The following is a 14,703-nucleotide window of genomic DNA, read 5'->3' on the forward strand; positions in this document are numbered from 1 at the left end:
CTCGGTTAGTTTTGAGTTTTGGCTTATGTCTTTGTGACTTAAAAACGTTCCTTGTTCAGACAGTGTAACTATTCTCTGGTCATGCGGTCTTCTCTCAGTCACCATCCTTTCTCTCTCTCTCTCTCTGAAACTTTCTAATCTCTATCCACTTCTGTTTTCTCTCTCTCCACATGCCAACGAAGCAATAGGCTATGAAAATCTAAACCCTTCTTCTTCTTCTTCCTCTGCTTCATTCTCTGATTCATTCTCTGATTCATGAATCCAGATCTTGTTTGATTTATGATAAAAGAAAATAAAAATAGATACTACCTTTTGGCTCTGAGTTGTGTTCTTTGTCTGCTTTTCTCTTTGATGACTGAGATCTAGTCAATAAGAGTTGTTCTTATTGCGTGTTGAGATGATCTTAGGGGTTTCTGAGATCTGACTTTGTGATTAGTCTGATCTGAGTCTGTTGAAGTTTGACTCCATAGATCCGAATATGTTTAAGCAGATACTTGGGAAGCTTCCTAAGAAACCTTCTTCTGCCGCTAAGTTTTGGGATAGTAATGAGTCCCAACCCCCAGATAACAACAACCAAGGTGAAGAAGTTTTAACCCAGAGATCATCATCAGATGGAGATTCTGTTTCTTCTGTTGAGGTATTGCCAAGGCTGAGAGATGTTCCCATCTCCGAGAAGCAAGAACTGTTCCTCAAGAAGCTTAGGCTATGCTGCGTAGTGTTTGACTTCGTCTCCGAGCCTCAACTAAACCTCAAGGAGAAAGAGATCAAAAGGCAAACACTCCTCGAAGTTGTTGACTACGTCATCTCCTCAGGGAATGCAAAGTTCCCTGAACAAGTTATCCAAGAAGCTACAAAGATGGTTTCGGCGAATCTCTTTAGTAGTAACACTCACCAACAATGCAAGAACAAAACTCCAGAAGGATTAGACTTGGAAGAAGAACAAGAAGGAGGTTCTCTGAACCCTTCTTGGCCTCACTTGCAGATAGTTTACGAGTTCCTCCTAAGACTCGTCGCCTCCCCCAACACAGACGCCAAGATATCCAAGAAATACATCGACCCCACCTTCGTCCTCAAGCTCCTGGACCTGTTCGACTCCGAAGACCACAGGGAGAGGGAGTACCTCAAAACCATACTCCACCGTATCTACGGGAGGTTCATGGTCCACCGCCCTTTCATCAGGAAAACGATGAACAACATCTTGTACGACTTCATCTTGGAGACAGGGAAACACTCCGGTATCGCCGAGTTTCTCGAAGTGTTGGGATCAATCATCAACGGGTTCGCGTTACCTCTCAAGGAAGAACACAAGCTCTTCCTCACTAGAGTGCTGGTCCCTCTCCACAAACTGAAGTGCTTGCCTAACTACCATCAGCAGCTTTCTTACTGCGTTATACAGTTTGTTGAGAAAGATTGTAAGCTTGCTGATACTGTGATTAGAGGGCTGTTGAAGTACTGGCCGGTTACTAATAGCTCTAAAGAGATCATGTTCTTGAATGAGTTGGAGGAGATTCTTGAATCGACTCAGGGAACGGAGTTTGAACGGTGTATGGTTCCGCTCTCTCGCCAAATTGCTCAGTGCTTGAGCAGCTCTCACTTTCAGGTAGTAGTCAAAGATCATTAAGAGTCTTGCATTGTGATAATACTGAATAAATATTATCTTAAAGAACTGCAACAGTTTGGTATATAAACCGATCAAACCGAATAAACCGAGTAATTAAAATATAATAGTAGAGTTATATAATACAATTGATCATATACAGATTTATTTTATTAAAATATAATCTTCATTTTTTTTTAACACCATGTGAGAGTCTTGCATTGTGTTTATGAGTTGTACCGCTTGTATGTGTATGTTTAGGTAGCGGAACGGGCTTTATACTTATGGAACAACGATCATGTAAGTAGTTTGGTGAGACAGAACAGTAGAATCATTTTACCGATAGTGCTTCCTGCGTTGGAGAAGAACGGTAGTAGTCATTGGAACCAGGCTGTGAAGAACTTGACTGACAATGTTCTCAAGGTTTTGTCTGATACGAATCCGGAACTGTTTGAAGAGTGTTTGCGTAAGTTTCAAGAAGATCAGCAGAATGCAGAGGATAACAAGAAGAAGAATGGGGAAACATGGAGACAGCTAGAGGAGATTGTTGCTTCCAAAGGACACACATCAATGGAGAAGTAAAGAAGAGAAGACTCTTCTGCAATTTACACGATACAAAAAAAGAAAATTGGTTTCATGTTTTGTTTTCTTCTTGGTCTTTAGGCCTAAAAGGTATATACAGTTCACTTGCTTGGTTGCTTCAAGTCTCTTGGTTTTATTAGACAGATGTGTGTCCTCTTGATTTGTCTGTTTTGTATACTTCTGTTCATGTAAACATCTTATGAAAACAAGAGTTTTCTATTGTCTGAAAGTATGGTTCGGCCATCTTTGGTCATATGGTTTTCTTCCAACTCATTTCCTACAAGAGAGCTTGTAACAGCTGATTCCCTCATCAGTTGATTGATTCTATAGAGACAAGAACTAAAACTGCTTCTTGCTCAAGCGAGTTTCTCTGAATGTGGGGAGGCATGGCTATAGGAGTTTGCATCTTGTTGAGTGCTTGTCGGTTTGGTCTATTTGAAACTGATTTCGGTTGGGGGAAAACCGGCTTGGTTCGGGTTTCCTTCAGTTAGATAGAAGAACATCGTAGTGATTCAAAGAAGGTGGTGGAATTGAAGCTTGTGTGAACCTGAATTAACAATAGATAAAGCTGTTTAAAGAAGATACCGTGATCCAACTTTTCTCCATGTTCTGTGATTATAAATCTGGTTTAGATCACTAAACCGGATCTATTTGTTGAATTGGTTATATTTTGAGGCTTTGGATTTCAATTCAATAAAATAAAAGTGATTAAATAACGGTCAAAAATAAGGTGAAGTTATAAATAAATACTCCATGAGATGGATGGAACTGTATCAAAATAAAATATTATTATTCAACGCCGAAGTCATTTAAGCTAACTCCTAAATAGATTACCAAATTTTGTTGCTAAAATATTTTACCATATTTTAGTATTTTCTTTTAAGAAAATATCAAAACATGTAAAAATTTGTTATATTTTCATAATAGCACCTTCAAAACTTTAATTACTTTCTAAAATATATATATTTAGCACTAAAAATAAAACTGTTCCTGAAGCACACTCTCATATTTCAACACCAAAAGGTAATTAAAGGTTTTATTATTGATTGCAAAATTTCTTACATGATTTTTATTCCGTACTAGGTAATAACCCGCGCCTTGCGCGGGATGTGATTATTAGTTTCTTTATTTTTAATAAAAAAGACAATAAATCTGTTTAATCTGGATATTAGTTAGGTTTTACGTTTTTTTGTTTTTAATCTTCTAAAATATAACTATTATTTTAAATTAATATTCATTTTAGTTTATTCGGTTAAAACATTTGATTTTTTGGTTTTTTCGGATAAAAACCTAAAATTAATATTATATGTTTATTTTCATATTATGAAGTTTAGATAGTTGTCATGTCGAACCAATAGTTTCATATTATAGTTTTTAAACAGATAATAGTTTAAGAAAAAGAAAAGAAAATTATTAAGACAAATCATTTCACTACAATTTGGTCGGTAGTGAAAGAAACATTAAGAAAAAATATTTCAACTTTCAAAAAAATTAGATACTTCAGCTGTGGTGAATACTTAGTTATAAGATGCTCACATCAAGGTGCACATGTATGTTTATGTAAAAAGTATATAAAAATAGTTGAAAAATATATAAAGATATTGTTAATTAATATTAAATGACATTTTTGTTCAGAATAATACATGAAAGATAAAATTAAAATTTATTTAAAATAAAAAAGACCTTGACATTAGTCATTTTTTCATCAAAAGAAAATAAAATTATATTCGTAAATAAGGGTGGACACATATCAAGTATCTGGATATTTGGAAGCATTCTTGTCAATTCGATCTTTAGCCACCTAGATATTCGGTGACTCCGATATCCGAAATGTTTTAGAATTTTAAAGAATATCCGATTTGATTCGTAAATAAAATAAAATTTTAAAAATAATTTAATAATAACATTTTATTACAAAAATAAAACATTATATAACCTTTTAATTCTAGTACCTAATATAATAAATTTATATTGTAAAACTGATATAAAGTATAATATATATAATTCTTTTCATATATGTATATATATGCATATAACATATCGAATTAGATATATGTTCCTAAAAATATTGGTATTAGTGATTTGCTTCTTTTTTGGATATTGTATTTTAGTATTTGATTTGTTTCGTAAAGTTTCAAATATCAAGATTTTTTGGTTCAAATCAAAACGGATAACAAATCGAATCAAAATTTATGAATATTTTGCTCAATTTTATATGTAAACAATAAAAATAATATATATAGTTTGGCTTTTGATTCGTTATCTATTTTTATTCGAACCGAAAAATCCAGAGTTTTATTGGAACTATGTATGTGAGTTTTATATTAAAAAAATCACAAAGTACATAGTGTGAACACATGTATGACTATAGTGTGAACGCGTTAACATATTTATTATCAAATCATTGTGAAGCTGCCACGTGTCTATTATAATGTGAATGCATTTATTACAATGCTTCTCTTTTAATATATAAGGGATTTAACAGGTATATAATCACTAGAGTATACCATTTAACAATTCTTCTTCTACTCCAAGTCTTTACAAAAAAAAAAAAACAATTTCTTCCTATTTTTTGTTTGACAACACAATTTCTTCCTGTAATTGAGAAAATATTATTCTATAAATGACGTAAAAAAAAAGGGAAGTAGCCGTTAGGGGAAAGTTTCAAATTATATGAGCTCTCAGACCTACTGGAGAGAAGCTGCGTATCCATAAACGTTTCTGCGATTTGGGGATTAAAATTAGGGTTTTGGATTCGCGAGAGAGAGAGAGACTATGGGAGACTCCGTCTGTCTTGCGAGATCCTTCTCGCAACCTGCAGATACTTCGTCGCACGAGGTCAATCTCTCTCTTCTATTCGATTCGTAGAGATTCTGACCTGTTTCGCTATTTGAGAAGATTGAATCGTTGATTTAGGATCTGAAGAGAATTTGAGATTTTGGATTTTGATTTTGCAGGTTGTTCCTCGTGGTGTGCTGACGGAATCTGTATCCTTTGGTAGATTTGCGTCGGAGACGCTGCAGTGGGCGAAATGGTCAGCTTTTACTCAGAACCGTTACTTGGAAGAGGTTGAGAGGTTCACGAAACCTGGTTCTGTGGCTGAGAAGAAAGCTTTCTTTGAAGCTCACTTCAAGAACCGAGCTTCCGGGAACACCACAAAGACCAAGAAGACCCAAGAAGGGACTGTTCTCAAGACTGTGTGTGGAGCACAGAAAGAGAATCTTGTTGATTCTGAAGTAAGGCATGGAGATGTGGTGTGTAGTTCTGTGAAGACTAGTTATGAAACTGTGTGTGGAGTACTGAAAGAGAATCTACCACTTGTGGATGAAGTGAGGCATGTTGCTCCATCAATTTCTGTGACAGATGCAACAGCTGATCTTCGAATTGGGGAAGTGAAGGATACAATTGCTGAGAAAATTGATTCCATGGCTGTTGATGAAGACGAGGAGCTTGACAAGGTAAAATGCTCTTGTGCAGCCATAGAACTCTTATGTATTACATTGCAATCGAATGTTTTTGTTATTTCTCTTAACGTCCATTTGCATTTTCAGGAGAATTCTGCTTCTTTGAGCAAAGAAAGACGTCCTAGTTCTTCCATGCCTGTTCCTGAAGACGAGGATCTTGACAAGGTAAAATGTTCTTGTGCAACCATCGAATTATTATTTGTGACATTGCAAAGCCTACGTTTGTTGTTTTTTTTTTTCTCTTAATGTTAATTTGCATTTTCAGAAGAATTCTACTTCTTTGAGCAAAGAAAGAGGTCCTAGTTCTTCAGCATCCAAGACCTATGGTAGAAGTTCAAATCCGGAACTTGATCTGCCACTTAAGAAACCAAGGAAAGAGCCACTTTCGACTAAGAGAAACCAAAGAAGATCACCTCCTCAACCCTTTCACATGTCAATCGATTGTGCTCCTACTGATAATGCCGGCAAAAAGATGCACCAGAACGGTTCTAGAAGCAGTACCAAGGTTAAAGATGCATTGAAAGCAGATAAGAAGGAGAGACCAGGTCCAAGTTCAGTGCACATGCCACTCAACTCTGCTACCTCTACTCGTCAAACGACCAAAACAGCTCCAAAAAGGCTAGCAAGAAGATCCACTACACAGGAAACAAGTTCATCAAATGCTGGAACCAGTTCAAAACCTAAGGGCACCGAACCAGCAGTGGCTTCTAAAGGTCGCAAGAGACCATTGTCTAGAGGAGCCAAAGAAGATTCAGATGTTCCAAAATGTTCAACCACAGTAATTCTCCTCCCAAGTTTCTCCATTTCATGACTATATATATCCATATTTGGTGTGACTGAGTCTTGCATATACTGTAGGCCTCTGCTTTCGGGTTACCAAAACTTCCTCCTCCTCCTCCTAATAGTCGGCCATTAGACGAGAAAAGGTTACTGATAAAACCTATCTTTCAATATTAGTTATACTTAAACCAATCCTATGATTAACTTGGTTTCTTATATGCAGGAAAAACATAACTGGAGGTAGCTCAGTTTCTAGCAGAATACCAAACAATGTGCAAAGACAGCCTTCTGCCAGGTAAGCAGCTTGGTTGTTTATAGACTGTGTTTGTGTTAGTTCCCTGGTTTATGTGGGAGTAAGTTTTTCTCTAATGCATTTGCAGCTGCGACAATGTTCCAACTCATAGCAGAACCAGAGCAAAGTCGTTCACTGTTTCTACTCCCTTCATCTTCAGAAGTGATGAACGGGCAGAAAAGAGGAAAGAGGTAGAACTATAGAAGACTCTTTATTTCACAAATTGAGATAAGTGACCTTTAACAGAGAGCATAGTCTAAGGAAGCTCTCTTTTGTTGTGGTTGTGTTTGTATGTATAGTTCTTCAAGAAGGTAGAAGAAAAGAAAAAGAAAGAAGATGCTGTCAAAGAGCAATCGTCATGTGGCTTCAAGGAACATCAAGAATTCAAGAACCCGCAAGTTGGTGGTTTTCAGGTATAGTACAGATTGCAAGTTATTATAAGTTTTAATTTCACCAAGATGAATGTTGATGAATATGGCATTATAATCATGTGCAGGCACCAATGATAAGTCTCACTTCACCAAGACTCCGCAGGAACCAAACTCCAAGAAGAGAGAGAACATACAAAAGTCTCGTGAATCTCCCCATAAAGTTGCCTCAGTGAAGACCTCAACCACCAGAAATCCATCGATGGAGAAGTACAAACGCTGCAAGGTTCATCCCTCGCTGACAAAGAAGAAAACTCAGGAAGATTCGTCTCCTAATGTTCTCTAGAAGTAAGGTGCGTACGTCAGAGACAAACCCAATCAATCATATGTTTCGTTTCCTCTTCTTCAACACAGCTGATATTAAAACACACACCATATGATCATCATGAAGATTCAGCTTTTCACGTTGAAGATTTTGAAAGGTTTGTAGTTTCAGCATGTAACCTTGTCAAGCTTATGATATAGGTAAACTAGCCCTTGATGCAAACTGTATAACGTAAGCTTTTAAGGAGCTGTGTAGTGCATTAAGTAGAACTTAATTCTCCCTATAACTCTATGTACTCAATACTTTTTCTTTTAACTAATGATGACTGAGCAAAGTTCTTCTCTTTTTCCTTGTGTATCTGAGTTTTAGTGTTTCTCTTTCAATTGAAAAAAGCAGGGGCGGCGAATGTAGAGAGATTTTTTAGATCTTGTACATAAAGGTGTATTCGGATAATGTTTGGGTTCGAGTCGGTATTTCGAGTTTACAACAAAACAAATGAATAGGGATTTCAAAGCTCGTGATCTTTTCATGTCCTTGAAGATGTATGATGATATAATGATGAACTAGAGATTGACCCGCACGCCCGTGCGGGTGTTAATTTTTACGGTTTTATAAATTATTTGTTATTTTATCATTAGTGTTATATATTTAAGATGTGTCGTCGTATAACTAATTGTATTCAAAATATTTGGTTTGAATCGGGTAATAAGATTATTTTTGGTACAAATATACACTCTTTTGAGATACATTGGTTAATTAAATATTTTTATATTTCTACACATCAAAATCAAAATCATTCAGACCCGAGAGGATCCAACTCAAGCATCATACATAAATTTATAATATCCAAGTGGCGCCTAATTTAAAAATCCAAAAAAATTAATCCCGAAAGAAACAACTTGTACCTCAATGAGTATCCGAATGTCCATACTTAACTGATTTTGCAAATAGATTAAAAAGGAAACTCTTTCTATATATTTGGCAAAAATAAGAAAAATAGAAAGAATTTTTTATTTAATAAAATAGTTATATGAAGTGAAACATTAAGTGATAATAAATATAATACTTTTTAATTATTTTGATTTAAATTATTATCTTGTTCATATAAACTATGCCTTTGAATTATGTGTTTTGCTATGTAATTTTTCACCAATTGGAACTAAGACAAAAGAAAGTTTTAGTAAAACATATTAAACCAAACTATTAACCATATGCAAAACTCGGTTATCTTACATTTTTATTTTTTTTTATAATTGCACAAAGTTAATATTGATTAACTAATAAATAAAAATCTACATTATTACTTTTACGGTAAATATAATTAATGATGTAATATATTGTTAAAGTAATATAATTAATGAAATTACTAAAATAAAACTATACTTATATTTTTATACATTAATATTTGTTTTTCATAATTAGTGTTTTATATTTTATATATGTCGTAATATAACTAATTGTATTCAAAAGATCCGGATCGAATCAGATAATATGGTTATTTTTGGTACAAATATCCAAACCCGTTTCAAATACATTGGTTATTTAGATATTTTAGGGTCATATACATCAGAACCAAACTCATCCAGACTCAAAAGGATTCAACTCAAAACCTACACATAAATTTATAATATTCAAGGAGTGAGTAATTTTAAAACAAAATAAAACGATACCCGAAAGGAACGACTCGTACCTAAGTGGATATTTAGTGTTCATGCCTAACTGATTTTATAAACTAATATAAATGATATTTTTTATGTGTTTTGCTAAATTAAGTGAAACTGAAAGAGTTTTTTTATTTAGTAAGCAATTATATTGAGTGAAAAATTAAGTGACAATGAATGTAATTCATTTTTATTATTTTGATTTAAGTTATGATTTTATTCACTAAACATGTTTTTGAATTATGTTTTTGGCTACGTAATTTTCCACTGATTGAAAAAAAAAATGTTATAGTATAACAAATTAAAACAAACGTTTAACCTTATGCAAAACTCAGTTATTTTACTTTTTTGATTTTATAATTGACACAAAACTAATATTGATTAACTACTAAATAAAATCTACACTATTATTATTATGGTAATATAATTAATGATGTGAAATATTGTTAAGACAATATAATTAATATGAGTGAAATATGGAAATACAATTAATGTAGTACTGCTATCTTCGTTTCCAAACAATTTTCAGTTATAGTACTATTCATGTTTCCAAACATTACTAAAGTGTACTTCAGTTTTAATAATATAGATTGATGTTGCTGAATGCTGCATCACATGTTTCATGATGTGTATTTTATCACACCTTTCGACATCACATAATTATCCATATATATTCACGTGGTACAAAGTACAAACATCTTAACAAGTTCTCTTGCACATTCAAACCCAGCCAAAACAAGTTTTTTTTTTCTTACATGGTTATTTTTTTTACAACTTGGATTAGCTCCTTTTTAACAACTTTCATAAAAGAAAGAGAGTTCAAGGTGGAAAATGAATTCATTTAAAATGTATTTTGGTTTTATTTATATTTATGACAAAAGTGATTAGGTATCTTCCAAATTAGACATGTATATCAGCAGTTCACTGTTAAAAAAATGTTTTCAGTAAATTAATTAGGTAAAGAGTCTTCAGTCTTGTCAATGAAACAAATTTTAAACCATCATTTGAGATTAGAAAAATAATAATTTATATATTAAGTAATTATAAATTATCATGGTGACTCTTTCCAAATATTAATGGTTCTCATCTCTTATAATATGGGACATTATTTCCCAAAGAAGTTATTTTTGTGTGCTGTCTATTTAAAATGATTTGGTCAAATGTATATGGCAATTATTGAGTCTCGTCGCTTGCAACTCTTGATGATGTTAGTTTATAAAATTGAAGGGTATCTTTATCAGTTTACCTTTCACCTATTGTTAATTCAACTAGGGGGTTGTCCGCGCTTTATTAGTTAGTTATTGTGTGTATGTTTGATCTGGTTGTTCCGACTACGTGTATATTGATGTATAAGGTTGTATTAATTGTGGGGGTGGTATGGATAATGTATAGTTGGGAGTAGGCCTGGGCAAAATAACCGGAACCAAAGAACCGAACCGAAATACCCGAAACCGGAACCGGATCAATATCTTCAAATACCCGAACGGTTCCTATATTTTTATATCCGAAATAACCGAATCGAGAACCGAACGGGTATCCGAATATGTAAAAATATTCATTATATATACATATAACATCACTAAATATATATTTTTTAATTTAAAATTCTATTAAAGTATCTGAAAATAGTTGAGTATAACTAAATAATTATAAAGTATCCAAACTACCCGAAAGTATCTGAAACTATCCGGATAGTTTTATCCGAAATATCCAAAGTAATCCAAGATATCCAAAATCTTTATCTAAATCATCCTAATTATTTGATATTTTACCTTAAATAACCGATATTTTTTCCAAATTATCCGAGCTACCCAAACTATCCGAACCCGAACCGGATCCAAATGAGAACCGAACTTTTTCCGGATATTTTTTGGTTCCTGCATTTACTATCCGAACCGAACCGAACCCGAAACTACCCGAACCGAACCGAATCGAAAATAGGTCAAGTACTAAATGGATCATCTAGCCCCTATCCAAACTATATGAAACCCGAAATACCCGAACCAAACCAAACCGATACCCGAAATGCACAGACCTAGTTGGGAGTTTGAAATCTTGTTAGTGGTATAGCTTTTGCATTTTGTTCTTTTCTTCTTTTTGTTATTTGAAATGGGCCTTGTGTTATAAAAAAATAATTTATTATTGCTGTAATAATATTTGGTTGAAGATATTTTTTTACTATATTCTGTTAGACTCTAGTATAAGTTTCATTATTAGATTTAGTTGTATTTTTAGTCGGCCCTGTTGTTTGCCTTTAAAATTTTTATATTGAACGTGTATAAATTCTAAAAATTTTAAAATTAAAGGGGTATTATTGAGAAGTCATCAATATGATTTTAATGTATGTATACGTAAACACAAATCATAAATGCAGAATCATTAGCCAGTATATCTGTGTTTACAGACCATTGTAAATTTGAATGATGATACTAAATTTTGTATTTGATTTTTCCATAACTTTTTTGCCAAGTTTTTTAAATTTGTGAAATAATTTATGTAGAGTAAGATTGGACCAAGTTTTTTTCTTAAGAATCTAAACCTCTACCGAGAAATGTAACCGGTAAAGATAGTTCCAATAATTTAAAGTAAATGGGAGGAGTCTTAAATGAAACCAAGATTGAAAAACAATCCGTATCTATGGGTTTTGTATTGTTGATGAACTCAATTGCAGGAAGGTAAATGTTGTGATCAAAATGAAGAAACTGGGTGAGGGGAGTGTGTGGTGGGGATGGAGTAGCCATTCCTATCTGTTACTTCCTTCTTCATACGCACCTGCAGTGTGTTTTTTTGGTTAATCTATTTGACCTTTTTAGCTGCGAGATTATATAACCCATATATTTCAAGTAAACGTAAGTCAGAACGTCTGCTGTTCTGTTTTGAATAATGTTCAAGCATTTTTTTTGTTTTTCAGGGCAGTTGCTACACGTTGTTACATTTTAATGTTAAAACGTTGAAGTTTTTATTTGCCTATATTTATTACGAATGGGAACTTTGTTAACGGATGAGTAAATAAACGACGTATAGTGAGTTGTTTCTATGATCGCCGGGTTAGAGGATTGAGTAATTAAGGCACGCGACCTATTACTGGCGTCGTTATGTGAAGCTCATGTTTGTAAAATAAAATGGTTTCTCCGTTCATTTGATTGGTATAGGTGGTTTAAGCTAAGTATTAAAAAGTCTGATTAGGATTATGAAAGTAAATAACTTTTTTCAGAGTTTGGGATTAAAATAAAAGATGAATTTTGAGTCACATCACATTTGTTCAGCCTATTAGAAATGAAACATGTTCTTCAATCCACATTACGTGCATGTGGATCGCAAGTATTGAGCATGAAGCTGTGGTCTGTGGACTACCCCACATCACCATTTGCAGATATCATGTGAAAGCAGTAATAAATCAATTATTATATCCGAGTTTGTGACGCAATATGTGAAAAAATAGTTTGGGCCGGAATATGTTATAAGCAGTTAGAGAAAATCTTATTGGATGAGTAATGTTCAGTGTATGTCGATCGAAACAAACATCAAGTCTAAAGTAAAATGAAGCATATAATACTGAGCAACCAAAACACGTGATGTATGCTTAAATTTTAATATGTGAAGAGACTTTTATAATTATTACTAGGATAAGACCCGCGCCTTGCGCGGGATTAAGTTATTATTTTTATTATATTTTGGAAAATGAAACAATAGTTTGGCTTCATTTGGATTAGGGGTGTTCAATCCGAATATCGGGTTGGTTTCGGTTCGGTTCGTTTTTTTCGGTATTTCGGTTAGTAAAATATAACTACTATTCTAAATCCATATTTACTTTGACTTTAGTCATTCACATACTTTTGAAAGATTTCAACTGGACGACTAAATTGATCAGCCAATCTTGTTGCTTTAAATCATTAGTATTTATATATATATATTATTTAGTTTGAATATTTATTAAATAAAAATTCATATGCGTTATATTTTATGATCATTTGTAACTTATTATACCAAAAAAATAATCTATTGATCACAAAATTTTCAGAGTGGGAACATTCAAATTTCTAATAATATATAGACGTTTTGAAAAATTCAAAATATAACATATAAGAAAAAATATAAATGTTTTTATTATATATTTAATGTGATTTTTTAATATCTTTCAATAATATAAAATTAAAAAAAAACTAAGATACCAAAATTGTTATCAAATATTTATTATTCATAATAATTAATTTTCATATATGCGTGAATCATATTAGGTAATTTCGTAGCTTCTAATTAAGGAAAGTGCAAAACAAAATTTGGTAGATTATTTATCAATTCGATAGTTAGTTTAATAAAAAATATAATGTAAGTTAAGATGGTCCAACCTATTTTTCTAAGAATAGTATATTTTATATAGTCATTTATTAAATGAGGATATATAATCATACAGTTCTATGATCATTCATATCATTTTATAACTGAATATTTAAATCATCGATAATAAAATTTTCAATGTGAAATCTTTAATAAGTTTATAATTTATAAATGTTTTTGAAAATTCATTGAAAGTTTTAATATTAAAATATTTATGTAATCTTATGGTATATAGTATAATCTATATATATATATATATGTGTTTTAAAATCATGTGTATATTCTTATAATATTAAATAAAAGTTCATATTAATACAATTTTATGATCATTTGTAACTTATTATGACAAAAAAATAATCTATTGATCACAAAATTTTCAGAGTGGGGATCTTCAAATTTCTAATAATTTATAGACGTTTTGAAAAATTCAAAATATAACATATAAGAAAAAAATAAATTTTTTTATTATATATTTAATGTGATTTTTAAATATCTTTTAATACTATAAAATTTAAAAAAATAACTAAGATACAAAAATTGTTATCAAATATTTATTATTCATAATAATTAATTTTCACATATACGTTAATCAGATTAGGTAATTTCGTAGCTTTTATTTAAGGAAAATGCAAAACATTTTTTGGTACGTTATTTATCAATTCGATAGTTAGTTTTATAAAAAGTGTAATATAAGTTAAGATGGACTAACATATTTTTCTAAAAATAGTATATTTTGTATAGTTATTTATTAAATAAGAATTTATAATCATACGGTTCTATGATCATTCATATCGTTTTATAACAAAATATTTAAATCATCGATAACAAAATTTTCAATCTGAAATCTTTAATAAGTTTATAATTTATAAATGTTCTTGAAAATTCATTGAAAATTTTAATATTAAAATATTTATGTAATCTTATGGTATATAGTGTTTAATCTATATATATATATATTTATTTTATTATTAAATGATATTTTTTACTCATATGGTTTTAAAATCATGTGTATCTTCTTATAATAAAAATGTTAAACCATTGATCATTAATTTTTAACATAATAATTTTAATAGTTTTAGTCATTTATTGTCGTTTTTAAAAATTCAAAATATAACATATACGAAAAAATCTAAATTTTATTTTTATAGCAAATTTGATTGTTTAATTTATTTTAATAATATAAAATTAAACAAAAAATAATGGAAGAGATATAAATTGTTATCAAATCTTTATTATTAAAATCATTAATTGTCATATATATATTAGTCATTTATGGTAATTCCGTAAGTTTTATTT

At 31.5% G+C, this 14,703-nt stretch overlaps 2 protein-coding genes and 1 long non-coding RNA gene across 3 annotated transcripts; all 3 read left to right on the forward strand.

The window, feature by feature from the left end:
* Positions 1-109: 109 nt before the first annotated feature.
* LOC103854388 (serine/threonine protein phosphatase 2A 55 kDa regulatory subunit B' delta isoform) lies at positions 110-2,434 on the forward strand. The gene is made up of 2 exons (XM_009131322.3): positions 110-1,600; positions 1,859-2,434. Exons 1-2 carry the CDS (start codon positions 479-481, stop codon positions 2,177-2,179), a joined length of 1,443 nt encoding a protein of 480 aa, XP_009129570.1. The 5' UTR covers positions 110-478; the 3' UTR covers positions 2,180-2,434.
* A 2,112-nt stretch (positions 2,435-4,546) lies between these two features.
* Positions 4,547-7,753, forward strand: LOC103854387 (protein WVD2-like 7). Its single transcript, XM_009131321.3, is given in 10 exon segments — positions 4,547-5,017; positions 5,137-5,637; positions 5,731-5,808; positions 5,909-6,421; positions 6,502-6,569; positions 6,647-6,718; positions 6,804-6,906; positions 7,015-7,128; positions 7,212-7,262; positions 7,265-7,753. Coding segments are annotated over 10 exon segments (1,728 nt in total). The 5' UTR covers positions 4,547-4,954; the 3' UTR covers positions 7,430-7,753.
* Positions 7,754-9,467: 1,714 nt separating this feature from the next.
* LOC117131720 lies at positions 9,468-12,605 on the forward strand. The gene is made up of 2 exons (XR_004454897.1): positions 9,468-11,744; positions 11,786-12,605. It is a non-coding gene; the product is annotated as an uncharacterized LOC117131720 (long non-coding RNA).
* The last annotated feature ends 2,098 nt before the right edge of the window (positions 12,606-14,703 follow it).

The sequence above is a fragment of the Brassica rapa genome, chromosome A02, assembly GCF_000309985.2.
Source record: "Brassica rapa cultivar Chiifu-401-42 chromosome A02, CAAS_Brap_v3.01, whole genome shotgun sequence".
Taxonomy (NCBI): Eukaryota; Viridiplantae; Streptophyta; class Magnoliopsida; order Brassicales; family Brassicaceae; genus Brassica; species Brassica rapa.

Coding starts and splice junctions, on each gene's coding strand:
- LOC103854388 (XM_009131322.3), top strand. CDS start 479: ATGTTTAAGCAGATACTTGGGAAGCTTCCTAAGAAACCTTCTTCTGCC. Junction 1,601..1,858: donor TGAGCAGCTCTCACTTTCAG/GTAGTAGTCAAA, acceptor GTGTATGTTTAG/GTAGCGGAACGGGCTTTATA.